This window comes from Eleginops maclovinus, chromosome 12 (assembly GCF_036324505.1).
Source record: "Eleginops maclovinus isolate JMC-PN-2008 ecotype Puerto Natales chromosome 12, JC_Emac_rtc_rv5, whole genome shotgun sequence".
In the NCBI taxonomy this organism is placed as follows: Eukaryota; Metazoa; Chordata; class Actinopteri; order Perciformes; family Eleginopidae; genus Eleginops; species Eleginops maclovinus.
Window position 1 is genome coordinate 17,317,766 of NC_086360.1, and position 17,901 is coordinate 17,335,666.

The window sequence follows — 17,901 nt, forward strand, 5'->3', positions numbered from 1 at the left end:
GGGGGTGTGTGTGTGTGTGTGTGTGTGTGTGTGTGTGTGTGTGTGTGTGTGTGTGTGTGTGTGTGCGCAGGGGGAGGAGCAGATAGTAAAGGTGAAACTTAAACCAGTAAGGTGGTCTAGGGTAGCCAAAAGCAGTCAAACCTGAGCAGACTTTAAATATTGCAGATTTCTTTTAAGAATGATATTGATTTGATTGATTGAAATCATATGTTAAAGGGTCGGAGCAAAGATGGGGATGGGTGGATAAAATGAGAGACAGTTTGTGCATCCATCCTCTTCCCTGTCGCCTCGTGGTCTTTGGATGTACAGTAGCACCTCTGCAATTCGCTGAAGATCCTCATGATAAACAAACCATTCTAAAGTTTTAAATATTCCTAGAAAATAACACCTACTGTGCATAGAGTACCAAACAACACAATTACTTTTGATTGTATGTCTGTGGCCGTGACATATAAGGCTTTTTATGGCTTGTAAAGAACACAATAAATTGCAAAAGGACACACAAATGCCACCTTTAACGTCATATTTATTGTTATTTAGTTACTCAATAAAACATATACAGATATATACAATATGCAGGAAAACAGACGACTGCACTTTACATATTATTAAAAAAAGAAAAAAAAGAAACAAAAATCAGTTTGTAAATTGCCGTCACAGCCCTCCATCTATTGTTTCAGAAATTCAAATTCAACAGAAGCTTTATTTAAAGATTACAAGATTGCCTAACACACAGCAAATTTTCTCTTATTATACATGTGCAATACCAATAGTCTTTTTTTTTTCAATTCCCTTATTAAACAATCCCTTGACCTCCATTTTCAGTTCCCATTGGCTGACTTGTATGAAAGCGATTGAGCTCATAAGGGTGATAGTAGAGGTGAATGAGAGGAGAGAATGAGGGTTATTCTTGCAACTATTTAACAAATCATAAATGATTAAGAGCAGCAAATGATAGACGTTAAATCTTTCTTAGACAAGGAAGGAAAAATCTTGCAAAAAAGGAGTTGAGTTACATTCATGCAAAACCACTCTGCCCATTTTGCTAAGGCCAATTCTAACAAACCAGTAGGCCTCATGTGAGTCTGAGGTGGAAGATCTCAATTTCTGTGTGTATTTTGAAGATGTAAACTCAGGGGATGGTGATAAAATACACATTCAATATGTAACCATAACTGAGGTGAGGGCAGGTAGGCTGTAATAAGCAACCGAGTAAAAGTCATGACATCATGGTCGCATCAAAAAACTCAAAGCTTGTATACAATCAAAGCCAATGACAACTGAATATTTCTTTTTCTGGTGTTTGTATTCTCCTCCTTTGACATTTCAACAAAGAAAATAAAAAATAATATTGATTTGAGGTTTTCCAGATGTGGGCATTGTTGAGTAAAGCCCGCGCTGCATTTGTCCAACATTGTGTAAGATTCCTAAAGTGTGACTGCACGTATCAGTAAAAACATGGTATTTGTGTGTGTGTTTGTGTGTGTGATAGAGTGAGTGTCTGTAGTCATGTTAGCATTTAGGAGTGTAAATGTCTTTCTGTCCCTGAACAGGCAGGAGTTGCTCGCCATTGCCTCATCAACACTTTATCATCTTCTTCATCCTCAACATCATTGTTTGTCTCTGAAGCTTTTCTTTTGTTTTTATCTTCTTTATCTTCTTCCTGCTGGGCCTGCTGTTTGTATTAAGTCAGTGCCGCCACGAAAGTCCCAAATCGGTTGGATATATCAGAGTGGAGAGAGCGCCAGGACGAGACGGGCCCCCCTCGGCCCTTGCTGTCCCCCAGCTCGTCTGTGCAGTGGACTGACAGGCACTGCAGGTGGTTCCCTCCACTGCTCCCTCCTCCTCCTCCTCCTCCTCCACCTCCACCACCTCCTCCACCTCCTCCTCCTCCACCTGGGGCCGCGGCTCCAGCCTTACTCTGGGTCAGCTCTGATTCTGCAGACAAGAAGAGGAAGAGGAAAAGGTTAATTAAGACTCTAGAAAAAATGAAAAACAACTTCCAGCTATTGGCATCTTCTGATACAGAGGAACCATTTAAAATACACATTTTAATCAAACCAGTGTCATTTTCACTTCCCACTCTAAATCTGCACTGTGAAATTAATTCAACACTATTCCACCCCCCCCAACAGCGATACCACCAGTAAAGGAGGCTGTAAGTGAAGCATCCTCTGCTCACACTCCTCCTCCTCATCCCTGATATAAACAAGTGACACACACACACACACACACACACACACACACACACACACACACACACACACACACACACACACACACACACACACACACACACACACACACACACACACACACACACACACACACACACACACACACACACACACACACACACACACACACACACACACACACACACACACTTCCAGCCAGGCGTGCAAATCTGCAGAGCTCCTGCATGACCTCCGGTCTGTGGGTTAAAGGGCACAGAGAATACTGGCCTTTAACCCAGCTTGACCCAATTTAGTGGTATAATGACCATGCCACGGTATTGACCCTGTGTCACTAAGGTGTGGAGCTTCATATTAAATGGTTGCACCAAGCTTACAGGAAAATCCATACACAGGTTGATTATAACTCATCTAAAAAATCAGCTGCGCCACAGAGTTCATGCTGACGCCTGAGATGCATGCTTCACATATGGAGAAAAATCACTTTGTGCCGATAATGAAAAAATGAGTCAAGGAGAAGATTGACGAGGACAGGAAGTGCTCGACTAAACTATACATAAAAGCGCAGCGTCACACTTCATCAGCTGAGAGACAGGCTGCCGCATACTGAGGGAGGAGAGGGCAGAAATGGGGGAAAAGTTTTGAAGACCCACAAAATACAACAGGGAAAAGAGAAACACAGCAACTAGGAAAGAGGTAATTGTGGGGCTATGTGTTATGACACTTGTGTTGCATCCTGTGCTTTTGGTTTTGCCTTCAAGGAAGTCCAACGCACAGAAAAGGAATCTGTGAAGATGTTAGGGATCCTTTGCCAAAATCAGTCGGCTTATTCATCCATCTACTCTCCAAAAAAAAAATAAGAGCGCCTTGCTCCATGAGGATAGTGAGCGGATCAGTGCGTTGCACGAAGACAGAGCTTTAAGGTGCATGGTGTCTGAGTGTAGAGACAGGCAGAAAACAGCTCTGACAAGCTGAGTTACATGTGTCAGAGAGGGGAGAGGCTGTGATAGACGACAGTGTGGGCACAGAGGCTGCGGATCACAACACTGCAGTCAGTCTGCTGCTCACCTGAGGGACGAGAGAAGCGCTGTGCAGACCTCCGTATTATCTCCCCCCTTTTTTGCTCTACGTTCTCTGCTACTTAAACTGTTTTTATTTTGTTTTGCTTATTGTTTTCATCTCCCTGTCTCTCTGCTTTTACAAACCCGGAGGCAGCAGTGACACAGTGTTAACAAAACACAGGCGGGGAGGAGAAGGCCAACCAAGGCCAGGCAACGAGGACAACCAAGAGAGGCAGGCAGGCAGGCAGGCAGGCAGGCAGGCAGGCAGGCAGGCAGGCAGGCAGGCAGGCAGGCAGGCAGGCAGGCAGGCAGGCAGGCAGGCAGACATGCAGGCAGTGAGGCAGGCCTGCCCCCCAGCCTGTCTGGGCTGCGACCACTGGAATGGAAAAGTGGGGGGGATTTGGTAAAAGGTCAGGCAGCCAAGCCTCCTGTTGTTCCCAGTTTCACTCTAACTGCCGGTCTCTCTAAATTTCTCTATCTCCATCTTCCTCCCGAGGACTACAGACGTGGTGTTAGTGGGGGTTGTGGTTTGCGGGGGGTAAAAAGAAATAAGGATTTAGAGCAGTGTTGGTGGTGGCGGTGACAAGATCTAACATTTGCCAGAGGGTCCAGTCATACACCTCAGCATGGCGGATCCCCACCCCCTGCCAGTATCAACCCCTCCGCCTACATTCAACCGCACCTCAGCCCTCCACCCACTCACACTCCCCTCTTCCCAGCGCTGTGCCCTCAAGCATCCGCCAGCAGCTCATGCTAGCTGGGCACAGCAGGGTCCGCACCGGCCTGAATAGGCAGCCAAGCGTTCCCCTGGCTCACTGCTGACACACAGCAAACTGACAACACACACAGCCAAAAAAACACAACACGAAAACCACTGCCGCCACTGCCATACCCACAGCAGCCTTCAGCTGCTGCTCCACACGCACACGCACGCATATGGGCATGCACACAGAAACACACACTCATTCTCAGCTAGACTCATCACTAAGCTTCAATGCAAAATGTGGAAAATATAATGAGAAATAAAAGCATGATAACCCTCTTTTCTGGCACATAGATTATATAATCAAAGGATTCATGAGCAGGTAAAAGCTCATTAATTATTGTTTTATGTATCGGTTAAACATTATATATAAATATTTTCTAGAATCTATTCAAGCTAAAAACCAGCTGAGCTTCTGAACAGGCTGATTGCCATTTTTAACGATACACTTCGTAATTAACAGCATCTGCAAAATCCATCACTTGTAAAATAAGCCATACACTTGACCACAGGATTAAAATATCCGCGGTTTTAAAAGGGTAGCCAAAGGGAATTCAAGGGATGTGATTTTTATGGAAAAATCAAGACACTACTCTTAAATTGTAAGCATTATCCATGGTGGCGCATTCCTTCAAAAGTGGAAACGGCAGTGTGAAATTCTACATCACACAAGTCTAAATCGCAAATCACCATGACATTTTACAAGCAGGCAAATCTTTTTTTATATATATAATAAGATCTGTGTTGTTATGGCTGCTCATTGACTAACGTGGAATTCATATCCGCGGTAATATCTCAATAATAGCCTATTCATCTGAGGGGAACAAGTGCTTAGCATCAACAAGCGAGGGGGAAAATACCTAATAAAGAGGGAACAGTTACAGCGCAAGCAGCTGCGCGGAGCCACAAATACACCTAAATATCCTTAACCACATTACAGCCAGGGAAGATTACCACTGTGATGTGTTAAGTAAATACTGAATTTAATGTGATGCACTTATATCACTATATCTCTCGCCCCGAGTGCAGTACTTTGTTATTTAGCGCCTGATGATGAAGCTCTCACACTCGCACACTCGCACACACACACACACACACACACTCGCACACACACACACACACACACACACACACACACACACACACACACACACACACACACACACACACACACACACACACACACACACACACACACACACACACACACACACACACTGCAGTGGGGGTTTTGGAACCGTCTCAGACACAGCCAAAGACGATTTACAGAGATGAGTGGAGCCTGAATGCCATGAAGGCTGGGAGCACAGCGCACAGCTTTGGTTGTCGGGATGACACCAATGTGTCTGGGAGCTGACGGCCTGACACGGGTTTACATGTCATATCACACACACTCAACACACTCCAAGCAACACAGGGAGGTAAACAACGGCTGCTTGGAGACTGTGTTTTTTTTCTAGTAATTTAATAATAAGTGTGCAATTATTTTTTTCAATTAATCCTAGCAATAACAGTCAGGATAATGACAGTCACCTTTTGAAGCTGACACAGATATTGTCACCATTTGTTAAATATAAAAAGTAGGGCAGAAAATATATTTCTTTAACAGAAGAATAAAAGCTTCTCTTTGGTGCATGTTCTTCAGAGCCGTCACATTGATTTCCCAGGGCCCACAATCCCATGCGGCAGGCCTCTGCCCTTTCTATCCCAAGCCCTATACTTCCATGACGACACTTCACCTTTAACCTCGTGCTCCCGAGGGCACGACCCTGTCCTCTCTGAACACAAACCAGCCCAATCAGAAGGCTCCGTTCGCTGACAAAAACACCCAAAGGCCTCCACTCCTATGACAGTGTGTGACATCAGGTCAGATTCCTTTGGCATAACAACTACCACTATGGCCTTGTGAGAGGATTCCGTCTTTGTCAGCACAAAACACCCATCACAATCCACTGAGAAAAAGTTGGATTTAGTCGAAGTCGAAAAAAAAGGGGGCGAGAGAGGGGCCGTTTTTAAACAGGAGAGCTACGGAACTGTAGAAAACGCTTTTAAGGTTCCTACCATCACCGTTTTAAGAGTGACAGAACATTGAGGTTGCTGCCAAATAATTAAGCTACCAAGAAAACCTAATATTATCCATTTAGTACAGTTATATAAAAGAAAATGTGATGATAGGGCTAAAAGACGTGTTTTACCAGAAGTATCCTCTGTCCCGGGGTGGGGCACATGAGGCGACCCCCACTCAAATGACCGTTCCCTAATAGGGAGTATATCTGAAGGTAGTGGGAGGGGGGCATTTCTTACACAGGGTTTATTTAGGTTTGAATTTCCTCGCTGTTCTCTGGCCTGCAACATAAAGGGAAAAAATACGTGCCCAGGCAGGCATTGCCCCCAGCATACGTTAACTTCTCTCCAGCAAAACCCCCTTCCCCACACACACACACACACACACACACACACACACACACACACACACACACACACACACACACACACACACACACACACACACACACACACACACACACACACACACACACACACACACACACACACACACACACACACACACACACACACACACACACACACACACACACACACACACCTCCCCCTCTGGCCGCAAGAAGTGCTTAGGAAACCAGACACAAATCAGAACATGGGAAGTGATTTAGTGCCTCCTTCATAACTCACAACCATGTCCAGGACCTGTCCAGCATGTCGTCCAAGTCGGTGACATATTGATCTACTTCGCTGTCTCTATTTTGTTTCAGCACAGAGCTGCAACACTTTCTGTGATTTCATCCGTTTGGAAAAAGGTCAACCACACGTTAAAACAGGGGCAATTTTGACGTTAGAAGCATGTGCATGACAGGATGAAATAATAGTGTGGGAATTATCAATTTAGGAATAGCAAAAGGGCAAAGAGATTGTTTTAATCTGTGTAATCAAATTAAATAAAAAATAATATTCTATTTGTTTTGTTTTGCTGTTGCTTTAATTACTTTATTATGTGGGGACATATTTTAAGTAGATAAATGTGTTATTTAAACACACTGAGAATTAACAATAGTCATGTAGCATGAAATTATGGAAAATGTTTTAAATTGAATTATTTTCTCTTCAGTAATGCAAATCCGAGCTTTTACACAGCCACCTCCCCTCATGAGAAAAGTACAGATGTACTCCCCGCCAAAAAAACATCTCTACTTTCTTTATCACTCCCTCAGTCTGTCACCTAGGGAAACAGCTCCAATGTCATAATCCATTTGTCAATTGCTCAATAGAAATTAAACGCGCCTGACGACTACCTGTATGTCTAATAACATAACTGCTGCTGGCAGCGGGACAACTTCCACAACACTAGATACCTGAAAACACACACACCTTTTAACAGCTGTAATTGTATACCAGGGAACATGTGAACCCAGGACACCTTTTCAGGAATCTTTTTTTGTTTTACATTTCAATTTACGAAATAGTGGACATTTGGAGGCAGGCCACAGACACCCATGATCGAAGGTTTGAAAAACCACTCTCTGCGCATCTTCCTGATAAACAGTTTTCCATTTCCTTCTGCATCCAAGGAGAATATTTACCACATGCTGAGACAAGTTTTTTTTTATTCTAACACCCTTCCTCAGGGAAAACAAAACACCGGATGAGCTGCTATTTTGAAGAGTTAAAAAATCCAGCAAGGCCTGACATCTTTGTTCATCTTTTTCTCTCTTCATCAGTCACAAGCACGCTTCTTTAATAGGCTTCCTTTGACTGTCACTAGTGCTCAATGTCTTGCGAAAAGCCTGAGAACATAGAGCATGCACGCACACACCCATGTAAAATATCAACAAACACAAATACACACACACTCACACACACACACACACACACACAGTCTTAAATTCCAACCCCTGCATGATGGGCGTTTTTCGGTCCTGCACTATTTACAAGTCAAGTGAATACTCTTAAATATTTTCAACACATTAGAATTAAGAGTGTTCCACAGAGCGAGACACCTGAGATCGGGGGCTGAAGCCGTGAGCCTGACACCTAGTCTAAATAAATCAAACTTTATGTCTACACCTTACAAATCCACACTATCAAGTTGCAGTGTCTACAAACCTGCCCTTCATCAACAACTCACGTGCATACGCGCATACCAGCGCGCACACACACACACACACACACACACGCACACACACACAAGTGTACAACAGCAAAAACAGAAATATAAAACGGGAAATTAATTTTGTAGTCCAAATCAGGGATAGTTTTGATCAGAAAGAGACCATTACGTCCTTTTTTTCCAGAAATCTGCACTTATAGACATATCCTAGCTGTTCTTTGTAGCCCTCCCATGAACATGTCAATAACCAAGACTTACAGGAGTTGCCTGAGGATGAATTATGACTTCTGGAAACATTATTACGAAGGCTAATTGCTATGATTATCATAGTGATTATCATTACTGCTGTACAGGAGTGTGCGAGGTGCTTGGTGGATGTGTGCTGTTGTAAAAAGTCAATATGAAACACCTTGTAATGACAGGTAAAGAACATAGACTGCCCCAAGCTGTTTTTCTCACATTCAGGCATGTGCCAATCACTTTCTTCTTTTTTTAGAAAAAGGTAATAGAAATTACTGGTGTGATTTGTGGGGTTGTTGTCGTACGGAAATGTCAAAGGCAGGTAGTCTCACAGGATTGTTCTCCGTAGTGAAATATCAATACAGCTCTTTCAGTGGATTTAAGTGCTTTCTAGTAGGTGTGATAAGATGCAAGTTCCCTCTTTTCAAACCTGTCAAAGTCAGAGTGAAAGAGATTTGATCATGATTAGAGCTGTTTAAGGGCTGATTATTGAGAGTGAAGAGTGAAACTATTCCACAAGGTCAACTGTGAAGTGTTTTAACTGTTCTGATAAAAAAAAAAGGAAAAGGAGTCAGCCGTGTGTGTGGCAAAAGTTAAAATAAAAATAACTGAATCACTTCCTACGCTTGCTGGTTGCCTGTTATCACGACTGTGCATGAGTTTCTAAATGAACGGTCGGCTTCTGGCTAAGATATGTAGAAGAGAAAGGAAGAGGAAGAGCGTAAAATAAATTAAAAAGGGGAAATAAATATCAACTGACACCGTACAAGGAAAGTTACTTGCGAGCTTCTACATGCCTCCATGGGAGGACATGATGCCATGTTGCACACAAGACTCTGCAGGACATGAGCTTACAGTTGCAGGTATCACTGTGCCTCGGTGGAAAACTTGAGCTACATGCTGTCTGAGAGAGGATGCCAAATGTGGGGTCCAAAGGGGGCCATTACTGCAGCAAGCATCACTTTAAACAGGCACACAGGGAGCACAGAGAGGGTGAGCTGGGATGCACAGGGTTCACAGTTGCTCTACAAATAAGCAGAGTATAACTTGTATTGGCTACGGGGGGTTGGCTAAATATGGAATTTTCTTTTTTAAATATATTTGTGATTCCTGTAGACCCTCTTGTACCAAGCGCCGATACAAAAGCACCTGGCAAAGTTTCACACAACTTTGCATTGAGCACAAAGTGAAACTTCATGGAGTGATGGAAACATTCACCTCATACGACCACACTGACCTAAGACCTCAAAGCTCTTTAACTTTTACTGCAATTAACTCCTCTGAAGCAAGCTCACCAAGTACACGCAACACCACAATTGTAGTAGTTAAAGATAATTTCTGTTTGAAGTGAAAAACACGTACAAAAATAAACAAATATGCATCATGTACGATTTGTCAGGACAAACACAAATAAGCTAATATGTTTTGCATTTTTGGTAAGTGTATTTCTTCTTCTACTTTAAGTCAAGGTTCTGCAATATTATTGTCATTAAACATCTCATTTACAGATTAAACCGTATCTTTTTATTTAGGCATTTATATGACATTTTTATGTGAAAATCAATGTATTAATTATGGTTTATCATTACTGAATGTTAAATCGTAATTTTATATGAAATAATCTTGGCTCTACTAAGAGGGCAGACACAGATATACACATATATAAATGTACTGGAATGGCATAGAACCATTTTACCTGCAAGGAAAAATCAAATCTACTTCATTGCGAAAAAAAAACGTTCTTAGATTTCAGACTTAGATAACCGTTCCTAATAATTCCACTGCCCAAAAGAAATCTCAACTGGTTAGGTCATATGATTTTGTTAAACACGTTACAATACCAAGATTGTTGGTGTCATTTGAATACATGAATTAACAATTTAAAATGATACTACATTTTCTTGACCACGTTACATTAAGTTAATGCTAATGATATAAAGAATTGTCCTGATTTATTTCAAATTAGTGTCACTGACATTACCTCCCTAATGGCAGAATTTGTTCACAAGACCGAGGTGGATATTTTTCTGCAGTGTGAAAAGCCTGTGGGATGCTGGCTCTTCTGGAACTACACTGTGGGCTATGACTTATCTTAAATTATTATGTTATTTTGCTCCCTTCTGTGTAGCCTAAGCATCAGATTCAATCTCAAATCCCCCTCCCTTCCCAAATACACCTCCACCCTTTTTTTCATCTTTGCTGTCTGAAGCACTCAAATGAGAAACTGTCAGGAGCCGTGATTTGTGCTAACTAGCTATCGATCGCTCCAGAGCTGCATGCCTCGTGTCCATGCAGGGAGGGCTGAACGAAGAGAGGAGAGGAGGGAGAGGGAGAGAGAGAGAGAGAGAGAGAGAGAGAGAGAGAGAGAGAGAGAGAGAGAGAGAGAGAGAGAGAGAGAGAGAGAGAAGAGCAAGGAGATGGAAAGAAAGAGAGGAGAGGAAATGAGAACAGAAATAGGACTATTCTGAATAAATATCTACAGATTTTAATGAATTTATATTGTTTAATGTACTATCAGCCCAAGAGAAATTAAAACAGATAGAGTGACAGGGTGACTGTGGATGACTGCTTATCAGTGTTAGGTTTCCGACTCAAAAGAACAGCCTCATTAATCAATATCTAAAGTGATGATGTTACTTATCTCCTGGCATCAGTGGGTTTTTTTCTTTCTTTTTCTACGCCCCTATAAATATAGCTTTAATTATAGAACCAAATTAAAACTATTTTTTGATAATAAGTGGAAATAATGGGAACAAAAAAGCCACAATGTTCAATGATCCTGTCAGGTGTCTTCCAATTTAGCTGAAGACCAGTGGAGACAAATCATGAGAAAAAAACATGACTGTAAAAAGTAAAATGTACTATGACATGGCTCAAATTAAAAAGTACACTGCCTGTTAGTTTTTTATTGATTTGTAATTGGGGTGACAGCGAAATTAGCATAGTGGAAATGGCAAGTAACAGTGCTCTAAGAAGTAACGGCATTAGCACCCAACACTCTGTACTCATAAACAATGCGCCTGGACTCAAGACTCCGCTCGGTGCGCGCTCCCGCCGCTTTGCACCCGCGCTGATCAGAACAAAGAGGCGCCCGAGACGCGCTCGGCGCTATCCTCAATTATATAAAGTAAATTCACATTATCACAAATCCATACATCCACAGGCCTTTCGGTAGCTTAACCCTGACTGTTGGTACTTCTTCCAGATGCTATTCTGTGGCATCGTCTCTGTCTACTGCTTATGTTTGAAATGATTTGCAAAAACTGAACGTAAAATAACAAAAAAACATTAAAACTATTTTTATAAAGAACTTAAAGAAATGTATTCTAAAACATACAGCTAGATTAATTATACAATTATAATGTATAATAATGCATACAATTTGTTTTCTATTCGCCTACGATCAAAGCACACAACATAATATTAAAAAAACAAGAACAAAATCAAAATAATGAAGTAGTATTAATTATATTAAAAAATAAATTAATAGAATCGTACAAAATAACGCCAATAATTATTCATCATTATTATTCTCAAAAGAAAAACTAGGGTGGAAGCTTATCAACAGCAACGTAACATTAAAAGTAGCCTACTTGAATTTGGATTTAAGACCCATCATACAAACATTAAGATAAAACTACTTGTAACCATCAACCAACATCTGCAAAATGTATATCTCCGTGAAGATGAAAAACTGCCTCTGTGCCTTTAGGAGAAAATATGTAATTTTTCCTTAAGAAACTTTGCATTGGAAGACATTGTAACAAAAAAAAATTTAAACGACACGAGGTAGCAATAATCAATATAATATATCCTTTAAAAGTTGATAAAAATTAATATAATAACAAAATGTTTAACAATAATCAAACTACAATTTTAAACTAAATGCTTAAAAGTATTACAATATTTCCAAATGAACTATTTCCCACGGAAAAAAATTTAAAAGTGTGAAAATTAATGGCCCTATTCTTTTCAAAATGATATCTAATCCTTGAAATCCTGCTGCCAAACTAAAATCAATCCACTTTCACCAGCTCGGTGTTATCCCATGGTAATAACAAAAACAAACACGTAACAAAGCGAAGGGAACCCCGCTGCGCAAACGCATATCCTCAAAAAGCTATTAATCTTCTCAATGTAGTTGTTCACCCTGAAAACCGAGATAAAGAACCACAGGAAATGTTTACTTTACTTGAGCTGTTCTTTTGAAGTTCCTTGACAATGAAGAAACGTATATATTTATATTTTCGGAAAACTTAGTTCAGTGAGAAGGCATTTAAAACTGCTCTACTCCGAATCCCATTTTTAATACGGATCCATTATAGAAACAAAAACACCGAATACATTTTTTTTCTTTCTTTCTAAAGCCTTGAATGACGCTAGCATTAAATGTACTATCTTAATATACACTAAAGCTGTAAAATTCAAAGATCCTTGTTAAACAGAGACAGCTGTTCCTGGGCGCATATAATAGACAAAAGGTCCTCTATAGTAAAAGCGTTACCAGAGCATTTAATCTATTATGAATGTGGTTTCACATTGCATTTCAGATCAAATAAATAGCAGTTTAAGAAATAACTTAAAAAAACAAAAAAGCAAAATACATCATTTAGCCTGTGTTGCATATGTGAGAGTGAGTGTAAGAGACAGGGGGTGAGAGAAAGAGAAAAAGTAAAAGTGGGTTGAATATAGGAATGATTTATTTACCTTCTTTGCTGCTGTTTTGGCTCTTATTTTTTTCCCATGGTCCCATGGCCTTGTCATCCTCTGACCCGTCCATCATGGCCTTGTCACTGGGCACGTACCAGGTGGCGTGCTGCTCTGCCATGAGGGTGTCAAGGTCAATAGTGCCCATTGAGCCCTTCCCAGCATCCGGGCTGCAGCTTGCCAGCTCATTGTCTCCGTTCTGTGAGGGACAGTCACCATTCTTTTTGCCATTTTTCATAGCCAGGGGCTGGTCCTCAGAGATACTGAACTGCTGCCGCTGGAGCTGGATCTGGGCCTGCAGAATCTCCAGAGGATGGATTTCATCCTGGCCAGAGGTGCTGGATGGGGTGCGTACCTGCTCCACCCCAGGAGTGCTCGGGTGGCTCACCCCACTGGCCCCTGTGCCCCCACCAGCATTAAGTCCATAACTGTCTGGTGTCGAGGTAGTATGATTGTTAATGCCCATGCCAAGGGGCTTTTGTCCATTAATCAACCCATGGTCACTTCTAGGCATTTTGGGTGAGCCGGTGATCATAGGGCTGCGATTGGGCTTGATGGCTGAGGCACCTCCTGCATCTGAGCTTGAGGAAACCTCATCTTCGTTACCATAGTGGGTGCTGACATCGTCAGGAAAGTCCACTCGTGGTGAGCTACTGTCAGACTTAGCAACACTTTGAATGCCACTGTCCAATGAAGACATAAGGTCGGCCTGGTCCCCCAACATTAGGTCGCCTCCTTTTCCCCAAGACGGTGATTGGAGGTGTTTCTCGTGGGGCGTGCCCCCACCCCTCTCCCCAATGCCAGCAGAGGGGGTCTGCTGGCCTGGACTTACAACAGGGTTACCATTGTCAGGGGGAAAAAAAATTCCAGGGCTCACATGTCCACTGTCTCTTTTTCTCCTTCCTCTCCCTCTTCCACTCCCTGTTGTTGCTTTCCCCTCACTGCACGGGGTAGCGTCCATGTTGTAATTTGGGGAGAGGGCACTGGCTTCCCCCTGCACCGTCTGGCTTTGACTTACAGGCTTAGAGTTGCTATTCCCAGTGCCAGGTATCTGGCTGTTCTGGGAAGTGCTGCTCTGAAAATATTCAGGTCCAGCACTGCCAGTCCCATTAGATGTGCTGCTATTAATGTCCTGCTCTGTCTGACTGAGTTTTCGCTTGCCCTCATTTTGGTTTTTCTTGTTGAATGTTACGTTAAGATTGGGGGCCCCTAGGCTAGCGATCATGTTCTGGCAGGCCGTGGAAAGGGCCGCTAGGCAGCTCTGGCCGAAAACACTGTCTTTAGCACTGGTTTTGCTGAAGTTCCCGAGGGACAGGGCTCCAAGCTTACTAACAGACGACCGCTGGCCTGGGGGGAACTCAGACTGAGGAGGGTAGCTCCCTGGTGAGGTGTTCACCCCCTGGGGAGCACTGTGGGCTTGCCCCTGACGGTTAGCCCCCACATAGGGAAATGTTGGCTGTGCTCCCATTGGAGGTGCAGGGAAGTCAGCTGGCCGCCTCTCTGCTGGTGCATTCGGATGCCCTGTCCCTGCTCCTGGAGACTGCATTTGAGAGAGGTTGCCCATGTTCCCACTGAATTGTGAGTGAATGCCCGGGGAATGGAGAGCCTGTACATGACCATCTCCTTGTATTCTCATGGGGTCTTGCATGCCCATGCCAGGCCTAAACATCATTCCAGCACCGTTCTGCTGTAGCCCCATGTCGTGGGGCCCTGATTCATTACCCGCTCCACCCATACGCCGTGACATCATCTCCCCTGGTGGGTGGGAACCTTGGAACCAGGAGTTCTCCTGAGTTACATGAGGATTTTGTCCATCAATGTTGGGCATTCTGCCAGCATTCTCCCTGTCAAAGTTGGGCTGAGGCATGCTCCCGACTGGTCCTCCGTGAGCCATTGGGCCAGGAGGTACTTCACCGTGGTGGCCCAGCTGCTGCAGACTGGGCTGCCTCATCCTTTGCTGCTGGTTGCGTGAAGCCATCTGTTTTATCATCATGGCTGCATTCTGCCGCTGCTGCAGGGACTGCTGCTCAGGTCCTGGATGTTGCAGGGGACCTGGTGGGAAACCGTCACTCACAGGTGGGGTGAACTCTCCAGGCAGGCCAGGGTAGGCAGAGGGAGAGAGGTGGTTATCCATACCCCCACACCAGCCTTCACCGCCATGTGCATTAGGAAAGTCAAATCTTGGCCTTTTCGCCATGTTCATATAAGGAGAGTCAAAGTGTTGCAGTCGCTGATTTGGGGGCTGTTGGGAGGGAGGAGGAGCTGGCTGTTGCATATTAAACATGGGGTCCCCATAGGGGTGCAGACCTCTATTTTCCAGTCTGTGAATGGGATATTCAAACTGGTTGTGTTGGCCAGGCATCATGACCCCTCCATCTAGAATGTTAGGGTTAGTAGGGCCGGGCTCAGCCTGAGGGGGTCGGGGGAGGCCAGGGGGGCATGAATTCTGTCTGGCTATCAAGCCGGCCTGTTGTTGCTGCTGCATGAGGGGATGCCTTGCATTGACCCCCGTCTCCATTCCCACAGGCACCTTCCGGCCATTTCCAAAACGCTCAAAAAACACTCCATGCTGAGGATGCTGAGGCTGCTGTGGCTGCTGAGGCTGTGGCGGCTGGTGTCCCTTAGAGATGCCCGACATACCTGGTGTCCGTGGCATGCCAGGGTTCCCTGGGAAATTAGCGCCTGGAACTGGCCTTCCTGGACCAAAATGGGGTAACTGAGATTCTGATTCTGATGGGGAAAATACATGTACATCAAAATGTCCAGATGGAGGCTCACTTGGAAAGTTATACTCTAATCCCTCTACTGCTCCCTGGTTGGGCATCCGCCGAGGCTCCAGGCCATGAGACTCAGATGACGAGGACGAGGAGGATGGGAGACCATGGAAGGATGCTGCTCTGTTAGGGGACTGGTCCAGGGGTAGACAGGGAGCAGGGACAGCATGGCTACCACTGGGCGGCCCGTGATGTTGAAAATCAGGCATGTTACCAGGCCGCTGCTGCGGCTGTTGCTGCTGCTGTTGCTGGGGAAAGCCATCGCCTGCTTGCCCCTCAGAGAGAGGATCAAATCCTTCTCCAAAGCCCTGCTGTGGTCCCATGCCATTGTTGTTGTAGCCCATTAGCCTGCCACCATGCAGGCAAGATGACCCTGGCTCTGGACCTCCATAATTCCCACTGAAATGAGGGTGAGGTTGGTGGGGGTGAGGTTGATGGCCATGAGGATGTCCTTGATGAGGTTGCTGGTTGTTAAAAAATCCATGCATGGGTCCTTGCTGCTGCTGCTGCTGCTGCTGCTGCTGCTGCAGTCCACCGCCTGCATGCATTTCCGAGTGGCCCCGTGGGTGAAAGCCCCCGTACTGCTCTCCGTTAATGTTCATATTGAGCCCGAGCATTTGCGGCTCGCTCAGAGGACCCATTCCGGGCTCCACGGCTCCTGGTGGGCCTCCAGCGTGAAAACCTGGGCTTTTATAATGGGAGCCCATGTTCAGTCTCGGGTGGTTTATGTTTCTCTCCGACTGGCCAGGGTTTCTGCTATTAATCTGAGAACCGAACTGCTCCAGCCCAAACATACTCCCCTGCAATCAATCCCACATGACGGCCAGTTTGCCAGACATCGGACCACTCTGTTTTTTCTGTCTGTCTCTAAGAGCAAAAAGTTAAACAAAAAAATACAATAAACTATTTAAATGTTTGTATGACTCTACTGATCAAAATTAAATGTTAAAATCACAGGATAAGTTCTAATTGTTGGGAATCAATTGTTTTTGTTTTTCAACTTCTCAAAAGACGCGTAAGGAAGAGAGGACAGACTGTGTCCAAATACGCACGTAAACTGGGACTCTGCTGTCTTATGTATGCCTGCACTTGACTGCTATTTTCTTTCTCTTTGATTACACAAACAAACATAAAGCACTGTTATTAAACTTGCTTCATAAGTGACCTACCATATTCCAAAGTTTGTCTGTGCGCCTTTCTTCGGTGCGAACATGTCACAAAAACAAATGTCTAACAAAATAAAATAATTGGATCGATCGAAAATATGGCAATTTTCTTTCAGCTAGTTAATTATTCCAGTCCAAAGTCAAATGTCCAAGAGCGACTTTTTGAATAAGGTCCAAAATTGGAAACAAGGAAAAAAAGTCCAAGTGGAGCCGTAAAGTCAAAACTACCTATGTAGCTTTGAGGGGACAATGTTCTTTAAATAAATACTGCCCACCGATGTCCTTCAAAATCTCTACTGAACAGGCACGTAGCCAAAAGTCCAGTGTGATGAAAAGTCCACAAACACGGCTCTCCAAACCGGGAACCGGTGAACCGGGGCGTCCGTTTACGCGAACTGATCCCGGAGCAGCGCGGCATGCACTACCCGCTCTCCACTACTACAGAGCGGCTTGACAGCATCCTTCACCCGCTGCCCGTCATGCGCCTTGCAGCGGAGCTCCTTAAGTCCTTCCAATGCGTTTTGCTCCTAACGTGTGCAACCCTCCGTTAACCGAGTGTTGTCTGGTGTGGTCTGAGTGCACTTGGGAGCGATTCACAGATACACTCACACTCTGCTCTGCCGCTTGGCGCTGTGTGAGATCAACGCGTCCAGAGGAGCCAGCAACAAGTTTTGCATTTCTGCAGCCGCTTCCATCCACGAGGGCTCAGCCAATCAGAACGACCAGAGAAGGCTTCGAGGGCGGGACAAAGTCTTTTAAGGTGGTCCATGAAAGCTTGTGTGAAAATCAAATCTTAGAAAGGACTTTCACTCGTAGTTTAATGTTTTCACCAAAACAGATCACGCAGTATTTGTCCCATTCAAAAACAC

General features: G+C 44.1%; 1 protein-coding gene across 1 annotated transcript; it reads right to left on the bottom strand.

Annotated features, from left to right (window-relative positions):
• Positions 1-509: 509 nt before the first annotated feature.
• mn1b (meningioma 1b) lies at positions 510-17,655 on the bottom strand. The gene is made up of 2 exons (XM_063898242.1): positions 13,093-17,655; positions 510-1,938 (listed from the first exon to the last, which is right to left on the bottom strand). Exons 1-2 carry the CDS (start codon positions 16,658-16,660, stop codon positions 1,685-1,687), a joined length of 3,822 nt encoding a protein of 1,273 aa, XP_063754312.1. The 5' UTR covers positions 16,661-17,655; the 3' UTR covers positions 510-1,684.
• Positions 17,656-17,901: the final 246 nt, after the last annotated feature.